A 19,726-nucleotide genomic window follows, 5' to 3' on the forward strand; every position below is an offset into this window, starting at 1 on the left:
GCCGTGCCAGCTTTGAACCTCAATTGCTTCCAGAGCAAGCAGCTATTCTATACACAGAATGTTATACCTTATCTAAAAAAATAAAAGTGGGGAAAGAGGGGAAACAATTAACATGTGCTCAAACCTACAACCTGTCTGTAGGCAAAATAATTTTTGTTTAAAAAGATGGCCTTTTTCCCCCATTTTAAACATTTTTTTCCTTCCCGAGCGCCCTAATGACCTGTTAGACTGACGCCTAATAAACAAAACCCAAAGTGGCTGCGTGGATTTCTTCTTGGTAGCCTTAACACCACTCCCACCACTCAGCATTCACACACACACACGCTGAGTTTACTCAAAACTAGTCTTTCTGATTCTTCCTCTTCTTCCAGGATGGGGGTCAGAGCCACGGGTCCCTGCAATGTGGTCTGCAATCCAGAGGAACCCCTTGCCCTCCCCTCCCAGAGTCAAGCCTTGTGTCTTTCGTTAATTTTTCTTCTTGGTGACACCCGTTTAAGACTGACTGAAGGGGTAAGGCCCGTGGAGCCCCTTACTGTAAGTCGCTACTGATGTTGTTTGCGTGACTGCTGGGGGGCAGATTTACAGAGCTCTGGCAGAGTCTACTCTCATCCTGCTCGGTTTGGTCAGGCGCGGGAGCCCATGTGTTTTTGCTGATGGAGTCGAACCCGGAACCCCCAGCATCTTTTGTTTTCACCTCTCGGTTCTTTGGGGGAGAGGCAAACGGGGTGAAGTTTCCTTCTACCTTGCGATGTGGCTGTATGTGGAACTCCGTTTCAAAAGATGACAGCTGCTGTGCTCCTCCTAAAAGTCCACCCGCCTCCACACTGAGAATGACCCAGATGACATCTCCATAGTAGAGTCCTGTAGCAGTGCACATCCGCCACGGTCCCTGATCCATTCCGGCTCTGCTGGGGCTGCACATCTGGACGCTGACATCTGCAATCTCCTGGGGCTTTAGCAATCTCACCAACTCCATGTTCACACGTCCAAGCTGGTCTCCCCTGACATATTGAGGACAATCCCCTGGAGGCCAGGCCTCTGCCCCAGAATTTTGGATCCGCCATGTTTTTATATATTGAGCATAAGGGGATATCGACTCCCGTTCTCCTATGGTGACATCTTCAACAAAGGACACAGATGGCACACTGATGTTTGGGCTCTCAAAGTCATAATAGGCGCCAATTGCTCCTTGTAGGTTCCAGCTGGTCATGCCCAGGAAGAAGGCGCAGCCGGCCAGGATGAGCTGGAAGCCGAGCAACCGCTGGAACTCGGAGATGAGCACGTCCTTGTCGGCGGTGCCCAGGCAGCTGAACTTCTGCATCAGCCCAGGGTCCGGGCCCACGTCCATGCCGTCCGTGGCTGGGGCCGGACACTCGCTTCCCCGCCTCCTCACAACTGGGCCGCTACCGCGCCGCCGGGCCTGGGAACCGAGAGGGGGGCCAGACCCTGCTCCTCCGGGGTAGGCCCCAGGCCTCTCACCGCCCGTAGGGATAAACTCACTCGGCCACGAGCTCACTCTCACGCTGCCCCCCCCACCCCCCAGCGCCAACACCCCTCTGGGCCGCCTCTCACTTCTCCCCTGCCTCCGCCTCAAGGTGGATTTTTTTTTTTTAATTTAAAAAGTGATTCTAGAGTAGTTGGTATTGGTAAACAGCTGTGACTTTTAAATTTCTGATAAAGTTCCTGCCACAATTTTCTAGGATGTGTAGATAGTGTTAAGAAAACTTAATATGTTTTTTAAATAACAAACAAACATATGTATGGTGCTTACTATGTGCCAGACCCTATTCTTAGCGTAGTGCTTAATATAGATTGACGCATTTAATCCTCACAGCAACCCTATGAGGTAGGTACTATCATTTCCCATTTCACAGATGGGAAAATTGGAGACATTAACTCGTGCCATTAATAACAGAAGAACCAGCATTTGGACTCAGGTAGTCTAGCTCTCCCATCTATCTGCTTAATTACTACACCACCCTGGTGCCCTAAGACATATGTGAATTCTGTAGAGTCAGAAACAATACTTATTTAATGTCAAAACAGAGTTCACCCTCAGTATATTCTAACTTGTCCCCTCCCCACTAAAAGTGAATACATAGGTCTGTAAATCCAAGTTAATATATCCTGTTCCATTATTCTGATTCCGTAGGATTGGAATGAGAACCTTTGCTATTATACATAAAAATAAGGCATTTCAATACCACTCATACAATGAGATGTACAATCTTTTCATGACTTTAAATGTTATCTATTCATAATAAAAGTGAAATTATACTCAATTTCTCCATTGTACAAAATAAGGTACAAATCGTGACATTTCTATTAGTAAAAATATACCATTACTTATGTCAGACTATTAAATTAGCAATCCTTTGTTATTTCTTCATAGTACAAAGGAAATACAACTTAGCAAACTAACTTTTTCTAAAGGAATTTTATCTGCAACCATTTAAAATAAATGTGTGTGTGTATGTATATGTATATACACTGTAGCAATTTATTTGGCTTTTTTCCTACATCAGTTTTCCACTGTGAGAAGCACAGTACCCTCCACACTCTGGATCTACCTGTGCTTTATTTCTCCCTCTGGTACTCACCACTGGTGAACCTACTCTATATGTTATTTACGGTCAATTTATTGTCCGCCCCTTCAGAATGTGTGCTCCATCCGAGCAGGGATTTGTCTGTTTTGTTTACTGCTACGTCTCCAGCACTGGAACAATGCCTAACGCATAGTAGAGAGTAAATAAAAGGCTGTTAAAGGAATAGGAATCTCTGAAGAAAATCTCCCTGCAACATCCTCCCCCTCCCTCCCCCACCCCCCAAATCATACCTTTGGGGAAGACACTGTGTGAACAAGATGAGGGCTCTGCTTTCCCTGAGTGTGAAGGACTGCAGGTGAGTTTGCAGAGGCTTATGGAGCCCTGGGAAGTGGATGGGTCAGTCCTGCCATCTCCCTGTAGTACAAATGGCTCCTGTTAACCTGCTTAACGCAGGTGGGGAGCTGGGGGTTAGTCTCATTAAGATCTTTCGAGGTAGTGATTTGGCATATAATTCAGGATTTAGTGTGACTTAATAATATAGTCAATTCTCATTATCACGGCTTCCATATTTGCAAATTTGCCTACCTGCTAATATTTATTTGTAACCCCAAAATCAATACTCAGGGTGCTTTCGTGGTCATTCACAGAGAGATGCAGAACAGCAAAAAATTCCAGCTGCCCAGAGTACCTGCTCCCAGCTGAGACTGACAACATTCTTTTTGTTTCAGCTTTCTTACTGTAAACAAGTGCCACTTTTTTTTTGCATTTTTGTGCTTTTTGTTGGTAATTTCACTATTTAAAATGTTTAAAAGCATAGTGCTGCCTAGTGTTCCTAAGTGCAAGAAATTATGATGTGCCTCATGGAAAAAACATGTATGTTAGATAAGCTTCTTTCAGATATGAGTAATAGTGCTGCTGGGCATGAGTTCCATGTTACTGAATCAGTAGTATGCATTAAATAAGGTGTCCTTACAGAAACATGCATAAAACAAGGTTGTATACTGATCACTTAATGATGAAAACGTTGTGAACAGAGGCTCAAGGGAACTTAACCCTGTATTTCCCCCAGAAGCAATGGTTCCGTATTCACTAAATCACTGTTTGCGGTGACTTCTATAGAACCTAACTACCACGCATAACAGGAATCAACTGTAGCTCCCCTGGAGTTCTCCAGAAGGGTTCCCTTTCTGACTTTGGAAACATCATCTCTGTGCTTTCTCACAAATAACCTTCCTGGACACAGTAAATATTTACAGAAAGCCATGGATGAGGAATCAGTAAACCTGAATTCATCCCTCCTCCCCCAGTGTGGAGGGTCATTCTGAGGAAATTATTTAACCTTTCTTGGTAGAGCCTTGTGATCTGCAAATGGTTTCCTTAATTGAAAGGAAGAACGTGAAAGTCCTTTCATGTTGATATGTGTAAAGTATTTTTCCAAGTTGAACAACGGCTTTGTCCTTCAGATCTCAGGGCATCTTGGCAGCATTTTCATGGAGCTCCATTGTTAACAAATTTCAGGAACTTGATCTTTGGGTTCGAGAGATGAAAAGACAGTTCCCTTGAATAAACCAACACTTTCCTACTCCCAGAATGTCCTGGTCATCACTGAACGTTGCCTGACATCAGAAACTGCCTTTCAACCTCCCTTCTCCCAGGGAGCAGTCCAGCATCCAGTCCCCCTAACTCAAGTGTCCAATTGGCGACAAGTAGTGCCAAGCAAGGAGTCCTGGCTGGTGACTCAGGAGATCTGAACTCTCATCTGCCGTTGTTCAACTTTGTTACTGAAGGTAAGTCATTTCACATCTTTGGGCATCAGCTCCCTCATTTAAAAGCAACTGTTACAAGCCTCTTAGATAGCCGCATCCAACAGAGGGCAGACAGCAGAAGCAAGAAGAACTACAGTTCTGCAGCTTGCAGAAGGAAAACCACATTCACAGAAAGATGGACAAAATGAAGAGGCAGAGAACTTTGTAACAGATGAATGAAAAAGATAAAACCCCAGAAAAACAACTAAATGAAGTGGAGATAGGCAACCTTCCAGAAAAAGAATTCAGAATAATGATAGTAAGGATGATCCAGGACCTTGGAAAAAGAATGGAGGCTAAGACCGAGAAGATGCAAGAAATGTTTAACAAAGACCTAGAAGAATTAAAGAACAAACACCTAGAATAATCAAAGAACAAACAAACAGAGATGAACAATACAATAATTGAAATGAAAAATACACTAGAAGGAATCAATAGCAGAATAACTGAGGCAGAAGAACAGATAAGTGACCTGGAAGACAGAATGATGGAATTCACTGCTGTGGAACAGAATAAAGAATGAAAAGAAATGAAGACAGCCTAAGAGACCTCTGGGACAACATTAAACAAAACAACATTCACATTATAGGGGTCCCAGAAGGAGAGGAGAGAGAGAAATGACCCAAGAAAATATGTGAAGAGATTATAGTCGAAAACTTCCCTAACATGGGAAAGGAAATAGTCACCCAAGTCCAGGAAGTTCAGAGAGTCCCAGGCAGGATAAACCCAAGGAGAAACACACCAAGACACATAGTAATCAAACTGACAAATATTAAAGACTAAGAAACATTATTGAAAGCAACAAGGGAAAAGCGACAAATAACATACAAGGGAACTCCCATAAGATTAACAACTGATTTCTCAGCAGAAGCTCTACAAGCCAGAAGGGAGTGGCATGATATATATAAAGTGATGAAAGGGAAGAACCTACAACCAAGATTACTCTACCTGGCAAGGATCTCATTCACATTCAATGGAGAAATCAAAAGCTTTACAGACAAGCAAGAGCTAAGAGAATTCAGCACCCTCAAACCAGCTTTATAACAAATGCTAAAGGAACTTCTCTAAGTGGGAAACACAAGAAAAAAAAAGGACCTACAAAAACAAACCCGTAACAATTAAGGAAATGGTAATAGGAACTTACATATCGAGAAGTACCTTAAACGTGAATGGATTAAATGCTCCAACCAAAAGACACAGGCTCACTGAATGGATACAAAAACAAGACCCATGTATATGCTGTCTACAAGAGACCCACTTCAGACCTAGGGACACATACAGACTGAAAGTGAGGGGATGGAAAAAGATATTCAATGCAAAAGGAAATCAAAAGAAAGCTGGAGTAGCAATATAAATATCAGATAAAACAGACATTAAAATAAAGAATGTTACAAGAGACAAGGAAGGACACTACATAAAGATCAAGGGATCAATCCAAGAAGAAGAGAAAACAATTATAAATATATATGCACCCAACATAAGAGCACTTCAATACATAAGGCAACTGCTAACAGCTATAAAAGAGGAAATAGACAGTAACACAACAACAGTGTGGGAATTTAACACCTCACTTATACCAATGGACAGATCATCCAGAGAGAATATTAATAAGGAAACACAAGCTTTAAATGACACAACAGACCAGATAGATTTATTGATATTTATAGGACATTCCATCCAAAATCAGCATATTACACTTTCTTCTCAAGTGCACAAGGAACATTCTCCAGGAGAGATCACATCTTGGGTCACAAATCAAGCCTTGGTAAATTTAAGAAATCTGAAATCAAATCAAGCATCTTTTCTGACCATGTGTTTTCTATGAGATTAGAAATCAATTACAGGGAAAAAAACGTAAAACACACAAACACATGGAGGCTAAACAATACGTTACTAAATAACCAAGAGATCACTGAAGAAATCAAAGAGGAAATCAAAAAACACCTACAGACAAATTACAATGAAAACAGGACAATCCAAAACCTATGGGATGCAGCAAAAGCAGTCCTAAGAGGGAAGTTTATAGCAATACAAGCTTACCTCAAGAAACAAGAAAAATCTGAAATAAACCATCTAACTTTATACCTAAAGGAACTAGAGAAAGAAGAACAAACAAAACCCAAAGTTAGTAGAAGGAAAGAAATCATAAAGATCACAGTAGAAATAAATAAAATAGCAACAAAGAAAACAATAGCAAAGATCAATAAAACTAAAAGCTGTTTTTTTTAGAAGATAAACAAAATTGATAAACCTTTAGCCAGACTCATCAAGAAAAAGAGGGAGAGGACTCATATAAATAAAATTAGAAATGAAAAAGGAGAAGTTACAACAGACACCACAGAAATACAAAGCATCCTAAGAGACTACTACAAGCAACTCTATGCCAATAACATGGACAACCTGGAAGAAATGGACAAATTCTTAGAAAGGTATAACCTTCCAAGGCTGAACCAGGAAGAAATAGAAAATATGAACAGACCAATCACAAGCACTGAAATTGAAACTGTGATTAAAAATCTTCCAACAAACAAAAGTCTAGGACCAGATGGCTTCACAGGTGAATTCTATCAAACATTTAGAGAAGAGCTAACACTCATCCTTTTCAAACTCTTCCAAAATATAGCAGAGGGAGGAACACTCCCAAACTCATTCTACGAGGCCACCATCACCCTGATACCAAAACCAAAGATACTACAAAAAAAGAAGATTACAGACCAATATCACTGATGAATATAGATGCAAAAATCCTCAACAAAATACTAGCAAACAGAATTCAACAACACATTAAAAGGATTATATACCATGATCAAGTGGGATTTATCCCAGGGATGCAAGGATTCTTCAATATATGCAAATCAATCAATGTGATATATCATATCAACAAATTGAAGAATAAAAACCATATGATCATCTCAATAGATGCAGGAAAACCTTTTGACGAAATTCAACATCCATTTATGATAAAAACTCTCCAGACAGCGGGCATAGAGGGAAACTACCTCAACATAATAAATGCCATATATGAAAAACCCATAGCAAACATCATTCTCAATGGTGAAAAACTGAAAGCATTTCCTCTAAGATCAGAAACAAGACAAGGATGTCCACTCTCGCCACTATTATTCAACATAGTTTTGGAAGTCCTAGCCATGGCAATTAGAGAAGAAAAATAAATAAAAGGAATATAAATTGGAAAAGAAGTAAAACTGTCACTGTTTGCAGATGACATGATACTATACATACAGAATCCTAAAGATGCCACCAGAAAACTACTAGACCTAATCAATGAATCTGGTAAAGTTGCAGGATACAAAATTAATGCACAGAAATCTCTTGCATTCCTATACACTAACAACGAAAGATCAGAAAGAGAAATTAGGGAAACAAACCCATTACCACTGCAACAAAAAGAATAAAATACCTAAGAAACCTACCTAAGGAGGTAAAAGACCCGTACTCAGAAAACTATAAGACAGGCTTCCCTGGTGGCACAGTGGTTAAGTCCACCTGCCAATGCAGGGGACATGGGTTTGAGCCCTGGTCCAGGAGGATGCCGCAGAGCAACTAGGCCCGTGCACCACAGCTACTGAAGCCTGCGTGCTTAGAGCCGTGCTCTGCAACAAGAGAGGCCACCACAATGAGAAGACCATGCACCACAGCAAACAGTGGCCACCGCTCACCACAACTGGAGAGGGCCCACGCGCAGCAACAAAGACCCAACGCAGCCAAAATAAATAAATAAAAATTTTAAAAAACCTAAAAGAGGGGCCTCCCTGGTGGCGCAAGTGGTTGGGAGTCCGCCTGCCGATGCAGGGGATACGGGTTCGTGCCCCGGTCTGGGAGGATCCCATATGCCGCGGAGCGGCTGGGCCCGTGAGCCATGGCCGCTGAGCCATGGCCGCTGAGCCTGCGCGTCCGGAGCCTGCGCGTCCGGAGCCTGTGCTCCGCAACGGGGGAGGCCACAACAGTGAGAGGCCCGCATACCGCAAAAAAAAAAAAAAAAACCTAAAAGACACTGATGAAAGAAATCAAAGATGACACAAACAGATGGAGAGATATACCATGTTCTTGGATTGGAAGAATCAATATTGTGAACTATACTACCCAAAGCAAACTACAGATTGAATGCAATCCCTATCAAATTACCAGTGGCATTTTTTACAGAACTAAAACAAAAAATCTTAAAATTTGTATGGAGACACAAAAGACCCCGAATAGCAAAAGCAATCTTGAGAAAGAAAAACAGAGCTGGAGGGATCAGACTCCCTGACTTCAGACTATACTACAAAGCTACAGTAATCAAGACAATATGGTACAGGCACAAAAACAGAAATATAGATCAATGGAACAGGATAGAAAGCCCAGAGATAAACCCATACACTTATGGTCAACTAATCTATGACAAAAGAGGCAAGGATATATAATGGAGAAAAGACAGCCTCTTCAATAAGTGGTGTTGGGAAAACTGGACAGCTACATGTAAAAGAATGAAATCAGAACACTCCCTAACACCATACACAAAAATAAACTCAAAATGGATTAAAGACCTAAATGTAAGACCAGACACTATAAAACTCTTAGAGGAAAACATAAGAAGAACACCCTTGGACATAAATCACAGCAAGATCTTTCTTGACCCACCTCCTAGAGTAATGGGAAAAAAAAAATAAACAAATGGGACCTAATGAAACTTAAAAGCTTTTGTACAGCAAAGGAAACTAAAAACAAGACGAAAAGACAACCCTCAGAATGGGAGAAAATATTTGCAAATGAGTCAACAGACAGAGGATTAATCGCCAAAATATATAAACAGCTCATGCAGCTCAATATTAAAAAAAGAAACAACCCAATTCAAAAATGGGCAGAAGACCTAAATAGACATTTCTCCAAAGAAGACATACAGATGGCCAAGAGGCACATGAAAAGCTGCTCAACATCACTAATTATTAGAGAAATGCAAATCAAAACTACAATGAGGTTATCACCTTGCACCAGTCAGAATGGGTATCATCAGAAAATCTACAAACAACAAATGCTAGAGAGGGTGTGGAGAAAAGGGACCCCTGTTGCACTGTTGGTGGGAATGTAAATTGATACAGCCACTATGGAGAACAGTATGGAGGGTCCTCAAAAAACTAAAAATAGAACTACCATATGACCCAGCAATCCCACTACTGGGCATATACTCAGAGAAAACCATAATTCAAAAAGACACATGCACCCCAGTGTTCACTGCAGCACTATTTACAACAGCCAGGTCATGCAAGCAACCTAAATGCTCATTGACATATGAACGGATAAAGAAGATGTGGCACATATATACAATGGAATATTACTCAGCCATAAAAAGGAGCGAAATTGGGTCATTTGTAGAGATGTGGATGGATCTAGAGACTGTCATACAGAGTAAAGTAAGTCAGAAATAGAAAAACAAATATCATATATTAACGCATGTATGTGGAACCTAGAAAAATGGTACAGATGAACCGGTTTGCATGGCAGAAATAGAGACACAGATGTAGAGAACAAATGTATGGACATCAAGGGGGGAAAGCAGGGGCAAGTGTTGGGGGTGGTGGTGGTGGGATGAATTGGGAGAGTGGGATTGACATGTATTCACTAATATGTATAAAACAGATAACCAATAACAACCTCCTGTATAAAAAATAATAAAGTAACTTCAAAAATTCAAAAAAAAGAATGCAAAAACACTCTATTGCTAATAACGAGAATGCCAAGCATTTACAAACACTACCAAATAAATAAATAAATAAATGCAACTGTTATTAAATGCTGTATTAGAGGACAACTATGGGACTGTCTGCCCCACACGTGTTTGCATGTGGTCAAACAAACATGGAAACCATACCAGTGGACACAGAAAAGAAAGCAAACTTCTCTTTCCTCACCATGCCTGTATTCGTTTGCTAGGGTTACCATAACAAAATACCACAGACTGGGTGGCTTAAACAACAGTTGGTTTTCTCACCGTTGTGGAGGCAAGAGGTCCACGATCAAGATGTCAGCAGGCTTGGTTTCTTCTGAGGCCTCTCTCCCGGGCTTGCAGGTGCGTGCCTTCTTGCCGTGTGTTCACATGTGTGTCTGGTGTCTCTCCCTCTCCCTATATCCTCATCTTACAAGGACACTAGTCAAAGTGGATGAGGACCCACGCTAACAACCCCATTTCAATTGTCTCTTTAAAGGCCCTATCTCCAAATATAGTCACATTCTGAAAGTTCGAGGTTCCATATAAGTGTGTGTGGGGGGCATACGTTAGCCCGCAACACAGGTCATCAATTTCTCAAAATCATGCCAGATTTCAGTTTGCCGTATATTTGGACCATGAGTTCTTTATGAAGCTCTATGTACTTTTTTAGAAATTCCTAATTAGTTTTGGTTTGCTTTCTGAGAAAAGCAACATGCCTTTATCACATCCCTAAGCTCTTCCTGGTCCTTTGTCACGTTCACTGTGAAAGAATCCATTTTCTTCTTCAAAGATCATCTTCCTAGAGCCCTCTGACCTCTTCTGTTTTTTCCTAATTCGTCCTGATTGCTTTCTTGGCTTGCTGCATCACTGTTAACCTGGGATTTACGTTGAGTTCCTGAGTTGGTCCCTTTCTTCTTTTTAAACCCTGGGTACTCCTCTTTCTTGGATTCTTGTTTTGATGAAGTACATCTGTGGCAGACATAGAGTATTTGCTCCTAGACTGGCTTTCCAGAAAGGACTCACTGCCCAGCTGCAAGGAGGGTGGTTAACTGAGAGCCTCCTGGTGTTAACTTCTTCAGGATTCACCTCAGTTTCCTGGCCAAGGTTGTCAGCTTCTGACAAGGAGGTTGTATAACGGCCTAGCCATTTCTGCCCCACTCAGGACTCCACCAAAGGGAAATCTGCTCTGCAGCTACCAAGGGGGCAGGCAGAGACTTTGTCAGGTCTGTGTCACTGTCTGATGGCTACCCCCACCCAATACTGTCTTCCCCTTTTCTGTTCACGGATGTTACTGTCCAGTAAAATTTTGTACTCTTAATTCTGTGTCAGCTTCTGCTTCCTGGAGAAACCAATCATTACAAGAACCACAAGTAGTATTTTTTAAAAAAATTTGTTTCAGAAAGGAATCACGAGATTTAAACTGTGAGACTTTGTGTGAATTATCTATTTGTCCTCATATGTGATCGCTACTGTGACTGGTTATACAATTCTAGGTTCAAAATTATTTCCCCACAGAACTTTGAAGGCCTTGCTCTACTGTCTTCTAGCATCCAGTATTTCTGATAAGAAATCTGATCATAATCTGATTCTCATTCCTTTGTAGCTGTTTTTTTGTTTGTTTTTCCCCCACCTATGAAAGCTTTGGGGGTTTCATCTTTATCCTTAATGCTTTAAAATTCCACTAGGTTGTGTCCAGACACAGCTGTTTTTCATGCATCTTACTTGGATGGCCCTTTCAATAACTAGTGTCTTTCTTCCATTCCTCTCCTTACATTGTCTCTGTTTTCCCTTTCTGGAACTCTGACTAGATAGCCATTGTGTCTTCTGGGTCTATCCGCCATGCTTTTAGGTGTATATTTTCTGCTCTCTCTATTCTGGTGTCCTGGGAGATATTTTCCATTCTATCTTCTATAACTCGAAATTTGATCTTTTGCCATAATCAGTGTTATTTTTCACCTTAGCAATCACTCTTAGTTTTCAAGAGGTCCATTTTTCTCTCCTTGCTCCTTTTAATACCACCTTGTTCTGGTTTTTTTTTTTTTTTCTGTATAAATATTTAATCGTGGCAGTCAGGATACATAAATAAACAGACTAAATAAATACAAATAAGGATGTGGATCGTATGTTAGTAAACAATGTCAATATGAGATTTCTTTTTTCTTGGGTTATACCAAAACTCATGGATTGGAAGTCACTTGTACTATTTACTACTAAAGAATATGACCCTCATCAGTAGAGAGAGACAGACCACCTGTACGGCCCGCGGGTCGTTCCAGGAAGGAAGGAAGCTGACATATACTGTCATCAGACGAAACGTATGAGCTCGGACGGGCAGGGCACTCCCTGCAGCCACCCCGGAGGAGAGTGGACTCTGACGCAAGGGCTGCTGGTGAGAGTGGTCAGCTGAGGCTGGGGGTCCCCTGAACGGCCCCTCCCCACCAGGAGCCCTCAGACACAGCCAGAAAGAGGGGAAGTTGGCCGTTCAACTCACCTTCTCCCAGGGCAGCTCTGGCCAAGCCCCTCCCACAGTTCTAAGTGCCATGGCTCTGCCCCCACTAGGGCATCCACATTCTTCTTCTGGAGCCTGTAATACCTTTGCATCCGTAACACTCAAGCTAGGAGCCCCTGGACCCTCCAAGGTGACTGTGCACTTTCCTGTTCCGGGACCTAACACCTTAAGGTTTCGTCTTCAGAGTCTGACCTTTTGTTCAAGGGTGGGGGACGCTTCCTCCACGGTAGCTGCTGAGGGCTGACACCACGCTCCTTCAGAAGCGAACGGGAAGGGTTCTGATGCCCATCCAGAGTCAGCAAGAGATGCTGCCTGCTACCGGTTCATCACTCTGCACAGCCAGACAGCTCCGACAGGGTCATCTCTTCAGCGATTACCCCAGAGGCGCTCTTGCCCTCTGCCAAGCTGCCTGCAGCTTTGGAGAAGCTGGGGAGGGCCTTGTTTACTGAAGGGGCACCTGCAGCTTTCCACAGGATAGGGCAGCCCTTTGCCATCACCCCTGAGACTCAGAGCACAGGGAGTGACTGCAGCTACTGGGGTGCCTGTTTACTCTGTGGTCTGTGAATTATAGGCGTCTACTGTACTGGGGTTCCTGTGTCGGTAGAACGGGCCCGGTTCAGCCCTTTCCCGAATGGACCTCCGCTCCTCCATTCCTGTGGAGCCAGAGCTGATCAGAGTCTCTTTTGAGGCTGTGGTGATGACGATCTGGGGGATGGCCAACTTCTTCTTTTCTGAAGTTACATCAGGTTTCTCTTCCACTTCAGATGAAGGCCACTGCCACTTAGCTGCCCCTTTCTTCTCATGGAAGCTCTCTGCAGGCTCGGTGTCTAGAGGCTCCTCAGACTCTTGTGAAGGCCTGTCCACCGGCCTTTCCGTAGCCTCTGGGATTGAACAGGTGCGCCCCGACGTTGGGTCCTCACCTTTCCGGAGTTTGTGTTTGCTTTTGGAAAGTCCCATAGGTGACTGCCCCGCGACGCAGCCCCGGCCCCTGCACCTCAGTGGGAGCCCAGCCCACTGACTCTGTTCTGGTTTTTATTGCTGCAATATCCTCTTGGATGTCCCTGAGACTATCAATTAGCATTTTAAAAAGTGCTTTTGTATTATTCCTTGCATCATCTGTTTCCTCCTGGATCAGTTATTTTGTTTGTTCATCTTGGACTTTAAGTTGTTTTTGTTTCCTCTCAAATGTCTGGTAGACATATGTTCATATTCATGAATCAAGGACTACGTTGATGGGTGCTTGTAAAATGCCTGGGTCCTGGGGATAAGCAGGGTTTTTCATTTCTATGGTGCTGGCCCAAGATGCTCCAAACTGCCAACTTAATTGCGAGTGGGGTGGGGCAGCCTTTCTTCCTCTCCAGGTCTCTGATTATTAGGCTCTACTCTGCCGCTCTCCCCAGCCCTATACTCGCCCCACAGGCTCTCCCCAGGCAAATCCACTCTGCTTCATCAGTTCTCCAAGTGGCTCCAGCTGGGGCAAAGGCTGCAGCAGCTGCACATTGTTGTGGGCCTCCGACCTTTGAGCTGCTCCCTCTGTGCCTGAAGCCTCTTCGGAGCTCCATGGGGAAAATGGTTGTTTCTGCAAGCTTCTAGAACGTGTATTCTGAGCTGTGATTTTCTCCATTTTGGGCCATGTATCTATTCAATCTCACTTGCTTTCCACAATCCCAGAAATTATTTTAAAGCTCAGGTTTGCTGATTGTACCTACTTTGTTTTCCATGCGGCAGGAGACTTTTTCTTCTTGTATGTCTTTACTATCTTTCACTGGCATCCTAGGAAAGAGGGATGCAATCATATGTGTCCAAGCCTTCTCACTGTATGCTCACATGACTGGAAGAGAGGAGGCATCTCTCTGAGGCCTCTTTCATAAGGGCACTAATCCCATTCATAAGGGCTGTGACCTCACGACCTAATCACTTCCCATAGGCTCCACCTCCTAATACCATCCGTTGGGCATTAGGTTTTCAACATATCAATCTGGGGCCATGCGGAGGGACTAAATATTCAATCTTCGGCAATAGACTAAGGGATAAATGTCAGGAACTTTTAGGGTAGTGGGGATGGAGGGGTGCAGCACCATGTTTCCAACTGTGCACACTAGAGAAGCAGAGAGAGAAGCTGAGAGGCACTGAGGAAAACCACAAGGAGGCTTAGTTACTACTCCTCCATGGTTTCCCTGGGACACTCCTGTATCACCGTAATATAGGCCACTTGCTTACATTAGCTCTGTGTGGATTTCTATCACAAGTAAGAGGGCCAGAAATCAAGAAACATCTTGGCCCTCCTGGAACGCGTCACTCTGATCTGGCTGGCTGTTTTGGAAGAGGGTGTATCAGGAGGGGGTTACACACCAAGGGGCCAGGATTCCACCACAGTGCAGTGATGGCCAAGGCAGTGACCTCTGCAGATAATAAACGCCTGACTTGCCACCCTATAAAATGAAGGCCCTTTCCTCTTAGCCTAATTTACAAGGTTCTTTCCATAAACTTGGGGGGAGGGGTGTGACACATCTCCCCCACCTCTCACAGAGGTAGTATTTTTTTTAACTCTCGGAGACACTATATAACTTTAAAGAGATACCGGCTTGTTACGTGCGAAAAATGGCAAAATGTGCACTAGGAAACAAAAATAAAGCCCACCATTTCGTTCAAATAGTCTGTGCTTGCCCCACCCTCTAAATTTTTAACTCCTTTTAACCATGTTTGTGTGGCCTTAAGGAAGCCGCTTTCCCACTTAATGACTAGCCCTTTTCCCTAACCTTGCATTTTCTCTTCCTTAACTCATCCTCACATTTCTTAAAACTTTTACTTTGGGGAGCTGTTACCTTACTTGGGGAGACTTAAGAACTAATTCTAAACCCCTTTCCACAAATAAGATCAATAACTTCAAAATAAAAACTCAGTTTGCTCAAACCAACATTATGCCCTCTTGCTTGAAAGGCGCTTGAGGGCAGAACCCAAATCATTAGATGGTTTTTCTGCTCTGCCGACAACCGAGAAAGGGTTTGTTAAATGAAATGTAAAATGGGAGCGGGCTCCAAAGAACCTTGTAAGTAACTTTGTTCCCTCTGCATTGTCGGACATGGCTGGCGTGGTTTAGTAACTGGGTAACTGCAACGTCTTCAAATACCTTCCAAGACCTGACGAGCCGAGCCGCGGTAGACGCAGCCCCGCGACATTAACCAGCTTTGTCCTGGGAACTGCGGGCCTGACCTTGGGGCTCCCTCCCCGCTTCCTACCTGGAGCCCGCGGTAACCGCCCCTCCTTTCCTCGGCTTTGCCCCGCGCCGTCCTCCTCGCCCGGCCACCGGCGTCCCGTTATTAGTGTTCGCGAACCTCTCAACATCTCGAAAGTTCGACAGGCGGCATCGGAAACCAAGCCTGGTGGCTCTCCAACCTCGAGGTGTGGTAAACTCTCGGTATTTGAGCTTGGGAGAACCCCAAAGTAGTAAAAATCTCTGGTTTTGAAAACTAAGGGGACAAAAACGCCAAGACTGGAAGGACTCGTACCTACAGTCCTCTGATTCGTAGTCGGACGCATCACCCTGCACCATGGACCCCTCACACGAGGGGTGAGGAGACATAAAGGTTACAGAATAGGGAAAGCACACCCGACAGTAACTCCCCTAACACCGGGAGTAAAGAAAAAGTGCGACAGACACGCGGAGGAGTCTTGCCACGAGAGTTCGGAACTCACTCGTGCCGCAGTCAGGCTCCGCGAGCCACAGCCGGATAGTCTTTCTGCGCACGCGTAAAACAACATTCGGGCACCTACTCCCTTCGCGCCCCACTCCCTCCATTACGCATGCTCAATTTCATCTCTGGCTAAGGGTTGAGCGCGCTCTGGTTCCTAGGTATTGAATCTCAGGGGGCGGGGGCACGAGTTCTTCACGTCCCTTCGATAGCTCAGCTGGTAGAGCGGAGGACTGTAGTTGACACTCTTAACAGGCATCCTTAGGTCGCTGGTTCGACTCCGGCTCGAAGGAGACAAGGATTCTTTTGTCGAGCTTCCTATGATTTTTATGGTCCTTTCCGCATAAGGATTTCTCTGATAATACATTACTTTCCAAATAACAGGACCAAACCCTTAACTTTCTCGGTGTGAATCTTTTGCGAATCCCGGAAACGGGGACATGCGGTCCGAGTTCTGAGCGAGCGGGGCACTGAGTCTGCGCAGAGCTCAGCGGGGAGGCTGCCGGGTCACGGCCTTCGCTTGTTTCTAAAGCGTCTTTGGCGTTTCCCGAACCCCTGAGTGCCGACGCGGCCAAGCCGCGTCCCGGGCCAACGGCCGGCTCCCCGGGGCCACGCCCCTGACCTAGTCCTCAGAGCCCGTGCAAGGTCGGCGATGCGAGCGCTCGGGGCGGCGGCTGCCGTGAGGAGCTGGGAGGTCCGCAAGGAGGATCTCGTGCCCAAGGAACCTGGGAATCACGAAGGCAACGCGGTAGAAAGCACACGAAGCCTAGAAAAATAACTAAAAGTTATGATAATGGGTTGAGAGCCTACCACGCCGCTCCCTTCGATAGCTCAGCTGGTAGAGCGGAGGACTGTAGAGTGGTGTTCATTGCTATCCTTAGGTCGCTGGTTCGATTCCGGCTCGAAGGAGAGAGACTTCTTTTTTTGTTACTTTGGCCTTAACCATGAAACAGGGACAAGAATGTGGTCAAGAATATTTATCTTCGCTTCTAAACGCTCTGTTCTGTCTCTAGAGGAAGAGATAAGCAGCCGTGGCCAGCGGTGGGGGATTAGCTCAAATGGTAGAGCGCTCGCTTAGCATGCGAGAGGTAGCGGGATCGATGCCCGCATCCTCCAGTTTTTCTCCTGATCGCCAGTGGTCTTTTTTTGATTCTCATTCAACTCGAACAAGAGTTGAAAGTAGTTGGGCGAGCTTGAGGTTACCGCTATTAAAACTTTCCAGACGAGGGTACTTGAGGGGGTAATTTTTCTAATTTTAAAATTTTAGACCCATTTACTTTGTGAAGTTCACGAAATTGGTTCTTTTTCTCTCCAAAAATGGAGACAGATTGCAACCACGTCTGTCGGCACTCTGAGTCTTTTGTGATTTGTGATTGATGGCTGCACTTACAGGGAGTCTAAACTACGCATAATTAAGGGGACCTGGCAGAAAAACAAAATGAAAAACAGAACTTGGAAAAGGACGCTGCTACTTTAAACTTACGTTGAGCTGAGGAGGCGGGGACTATTCTGGTCCATCTCATCTGCATACAGTGGGGTGCCTGGCTCCTGGCAGATCCAAGACGGATATGATAAAGCAAGGCGGGTACCTGAGGACAGGTGAGGAAGTGGAAAAGACCCTGGACCCAGAGGCTTCTTGTTGGAGGAGGATTCTAACGCCACTTTCCTCCTGGGAAGTAACTTTGGAGAGTTAATTAGAGACCACCACAGAGAGGGAATCAACTGGAGAAAAGTTCTAGCTCGGGCTGCCCTTGAGAATGGTCTGTTTAGTTAAAAGACATGACAAAAACAAACACAAATACACACACTCATTGAAAAATTCAATTTAGCAGAACACACACAAAGTCTTTTCTGGTAATGAAGTCTCTCTATCCTAATTTTCTAGAATATAGCCATGAAAAAGCTGTTGAAATGATATTGCAGTTGTCAACACAAAATATAAACCTAGACAAAGGCAGAGATAACACCTTTTATGAGGATTACAGTTGAGAAGTGAAAATACTTTTATCTTATTTCCGTTTTAGGATTCTAGACAACCTGTATATTTTTGTTACCAATGTGTACAACCTGCTGTTTTTTACTGGCGTGTCTTTCATTTTCTAGGGCAGCTTCCATTTTAAATTCTTTTCAGTAAAGTCTCTTTACTGAATGTCTAATGATTCACTTAAAATACATCATTTTTTTCGTGAAAACAAATTTACAAAGTAGGAAAAAGAATCCTTTTATCAGATGATATGTCCCAATTTCTGGTTGGGATGATGGGTGTTCTGGCTGGTGGGCTGGAGGAGCTGGCAGTGAAACTATAATAACTACAAGAGCAAGAAACAGGTAATAAGTAAAGGAATTGTTAGCAACTGCACCCCAAATCCAGGTGGAGAACACATGTTTGGGACAAGTGAGCTGGGCAAGAACTCAAACAATATCTCAGGATCAGCAACTCAGGTGTGGAATGGAATTCATATAAAAAGTCTATAGATATAAGCTGAGAGGCACTATTGCCTAATGGTTAGTCATGTGGGCTGCGAAACCTGATAGACTTTCTTGTCTTTGCCATTCCCTATCTGGGTGGCCTTGGGCAAGTTGCTTGACATCTTGGTACTTCAGTTTCCTCATCTGTAAAATAGGAATGATAATAATGGCACCTACTTTTAATGTAAAGCCCTTCTTACAGTGCCTGGCACATAGTAAACACACAATGAACATTAGCTGTTATCAGTGTATGTTATTAGCACACCACAGAGGGAAGGCCTGGAGGGAATATTCTAGAGTTTATACGAGCATTTATATAAATATATATGAAAGTGTAGGAAAGAGGTGCTTGGATCTCCTCTGCAGGGAAAGTAGAACAATTCTAAAAATCCAAAATGATGGTTAAGTGAAGTATGGTATGACCATATAATAGTATAGCCTTTGAAATTTTATTTATTAAGAGCTTTTACTGACTTGGGAAATGTTAATAATTGAATATTAAGTGAATAAAGTAGGCACAGAGCAATATAAACAATAACAATATAAACAAGCATGAATTACCTGTAGGAAACACTGAAGAATGCATTAAAATGTTAACACTAGTGATCTTTGGCTAGTAGGATTACTGTGATTTCTTCTTCCTTAAAATTTAAAAATACTTTCTAAGTTCTGTAATAACCATTTATTAATTTAATTGAAAATATAGATGAATTCTAAAAAATTAAAAGCTAACATTTATTCAGCACCTCTGACAAGCTAAGCACAGTTCTAGTTACTTCACATGTGTTAACTCATTTATTTCTCTCATAAAGAAAACACCAGGCCCAGATGCCTTCAGTGGTGATTTTACCAAACATTTAAGGAAGAAATCACACCAATTGTACACAAACTTCCAGAAAATTGAAGAGGAGGGAGTATTGTCTAACTTATTCCATGAAGCCCTCATTATCTTGATCCCAAAACCAAGCAAAGACATTACACGAAAAGAAAACTACAGA

The 19,726-nt window shown here is 43.4% G+C and overlaps 2 protein-coding genes and 3 non-coding genes across 6 annotated transcripts; 3 read left to right on the forward strand and 2 right to left on the reverse strand.

Moving 5' to 3' along the window:
• Positions 1-529: 529 nt before the first annotated feature.
• LOC132501010 (protein ILRUN-like) lies at positions 530-1,348 on the reverse strand. Of its 2 annotated transcripts, XM_060116432.1 has the most exons (2): positions 1,047-1,348; positions 530-848 (listed from the first exon to the last, which is right to left on the reverse strand). In XM_060116432.1, the coding sequence occupies exons 1-2, from the start codon at positions 1,346-1,348 to the stop codon at positions 530-532; spliced, it is 621 nt and encodes a 206-aa protein (XP_059972415.1). The 2 variants fall into 2 exon arrangements, with proteins under 2 accessions (XP_059972415.1, XP_059972414.1); XM_060116431.1 differs by having other exon boundaries at positions 530-1,348.
• An 11,659-nt stretch (positions 1,349-13,007) lies between these two features.
• On the reverse strand, positions 13,008-13,740 carry LOC132501026 (spermatogenesis-associated protein 33-like). The gene has a single exon (XM_060116453.1). It carries the CDS (start codon positions 13,522-13,524, stop codon positions 13,114-13,116), a length of 411 nt encoding a protein of 136 aa, XP_059972436.1. The 5' UTR covers positions 13,525-13,740; the 3' UTR covers positions 13,008-13,113.
• Positions 13,741-16,461: 2,721 nt separating this feature from the next.
• Positions 16,462-16,552, forward strand: TRNAY-GUA (transfer RNA tyrosine (anticodon GUA)). The gene is given in 2 exon segments: positions 16,462-16,498; positions 16,517-16,552. It is a non-coding gene; the product is annotated as a tRNA-Tyr (tRNA).
• A 527-nt stretch (positions 16,553-17,079) lies between these two features.
• On the forward strand, positions 17,080-17,168 carry TRNAY-GUA (transfer RNA tyrosine (anticodon GUA)). Its single transcript is given in 2 exon segments — positions 17,080-17,116; positions 17,133-17,168. It is a non-coding gene; the product is annotated as a tRNA-Tyr (tRNA).
• A 134-nt stretch (positions 17,169-17,302) lies between these two features.
• On the forward strand, positions 17,303-17,375 carry TRNAA-AGC (transfer RNA alanine (anticodon AGC)). The gene has a single exon. It is a non-coding gene; the product is annotated as a tRNA-Ala (tRNA).
• Positions 17,376-19,726: the final 2,351 nt, after the last annotated feature.

Source organism: Mesoplodon densirostris, chromosome 13 (genome assembly GCF_025265405.1).
Source record: "Mesoplodon densirostris isolate mMesDen1 chromosome 13, mMesDen1 primary haplotype, whole genome shotgun sequence".
Taxonomy (NCBI): Eukaryota; Metazoa; Chordata; class Mammalia; order Artiodactyla; family Ziphiidae; genus Mesoplodon; species Mesoplodon densirostris.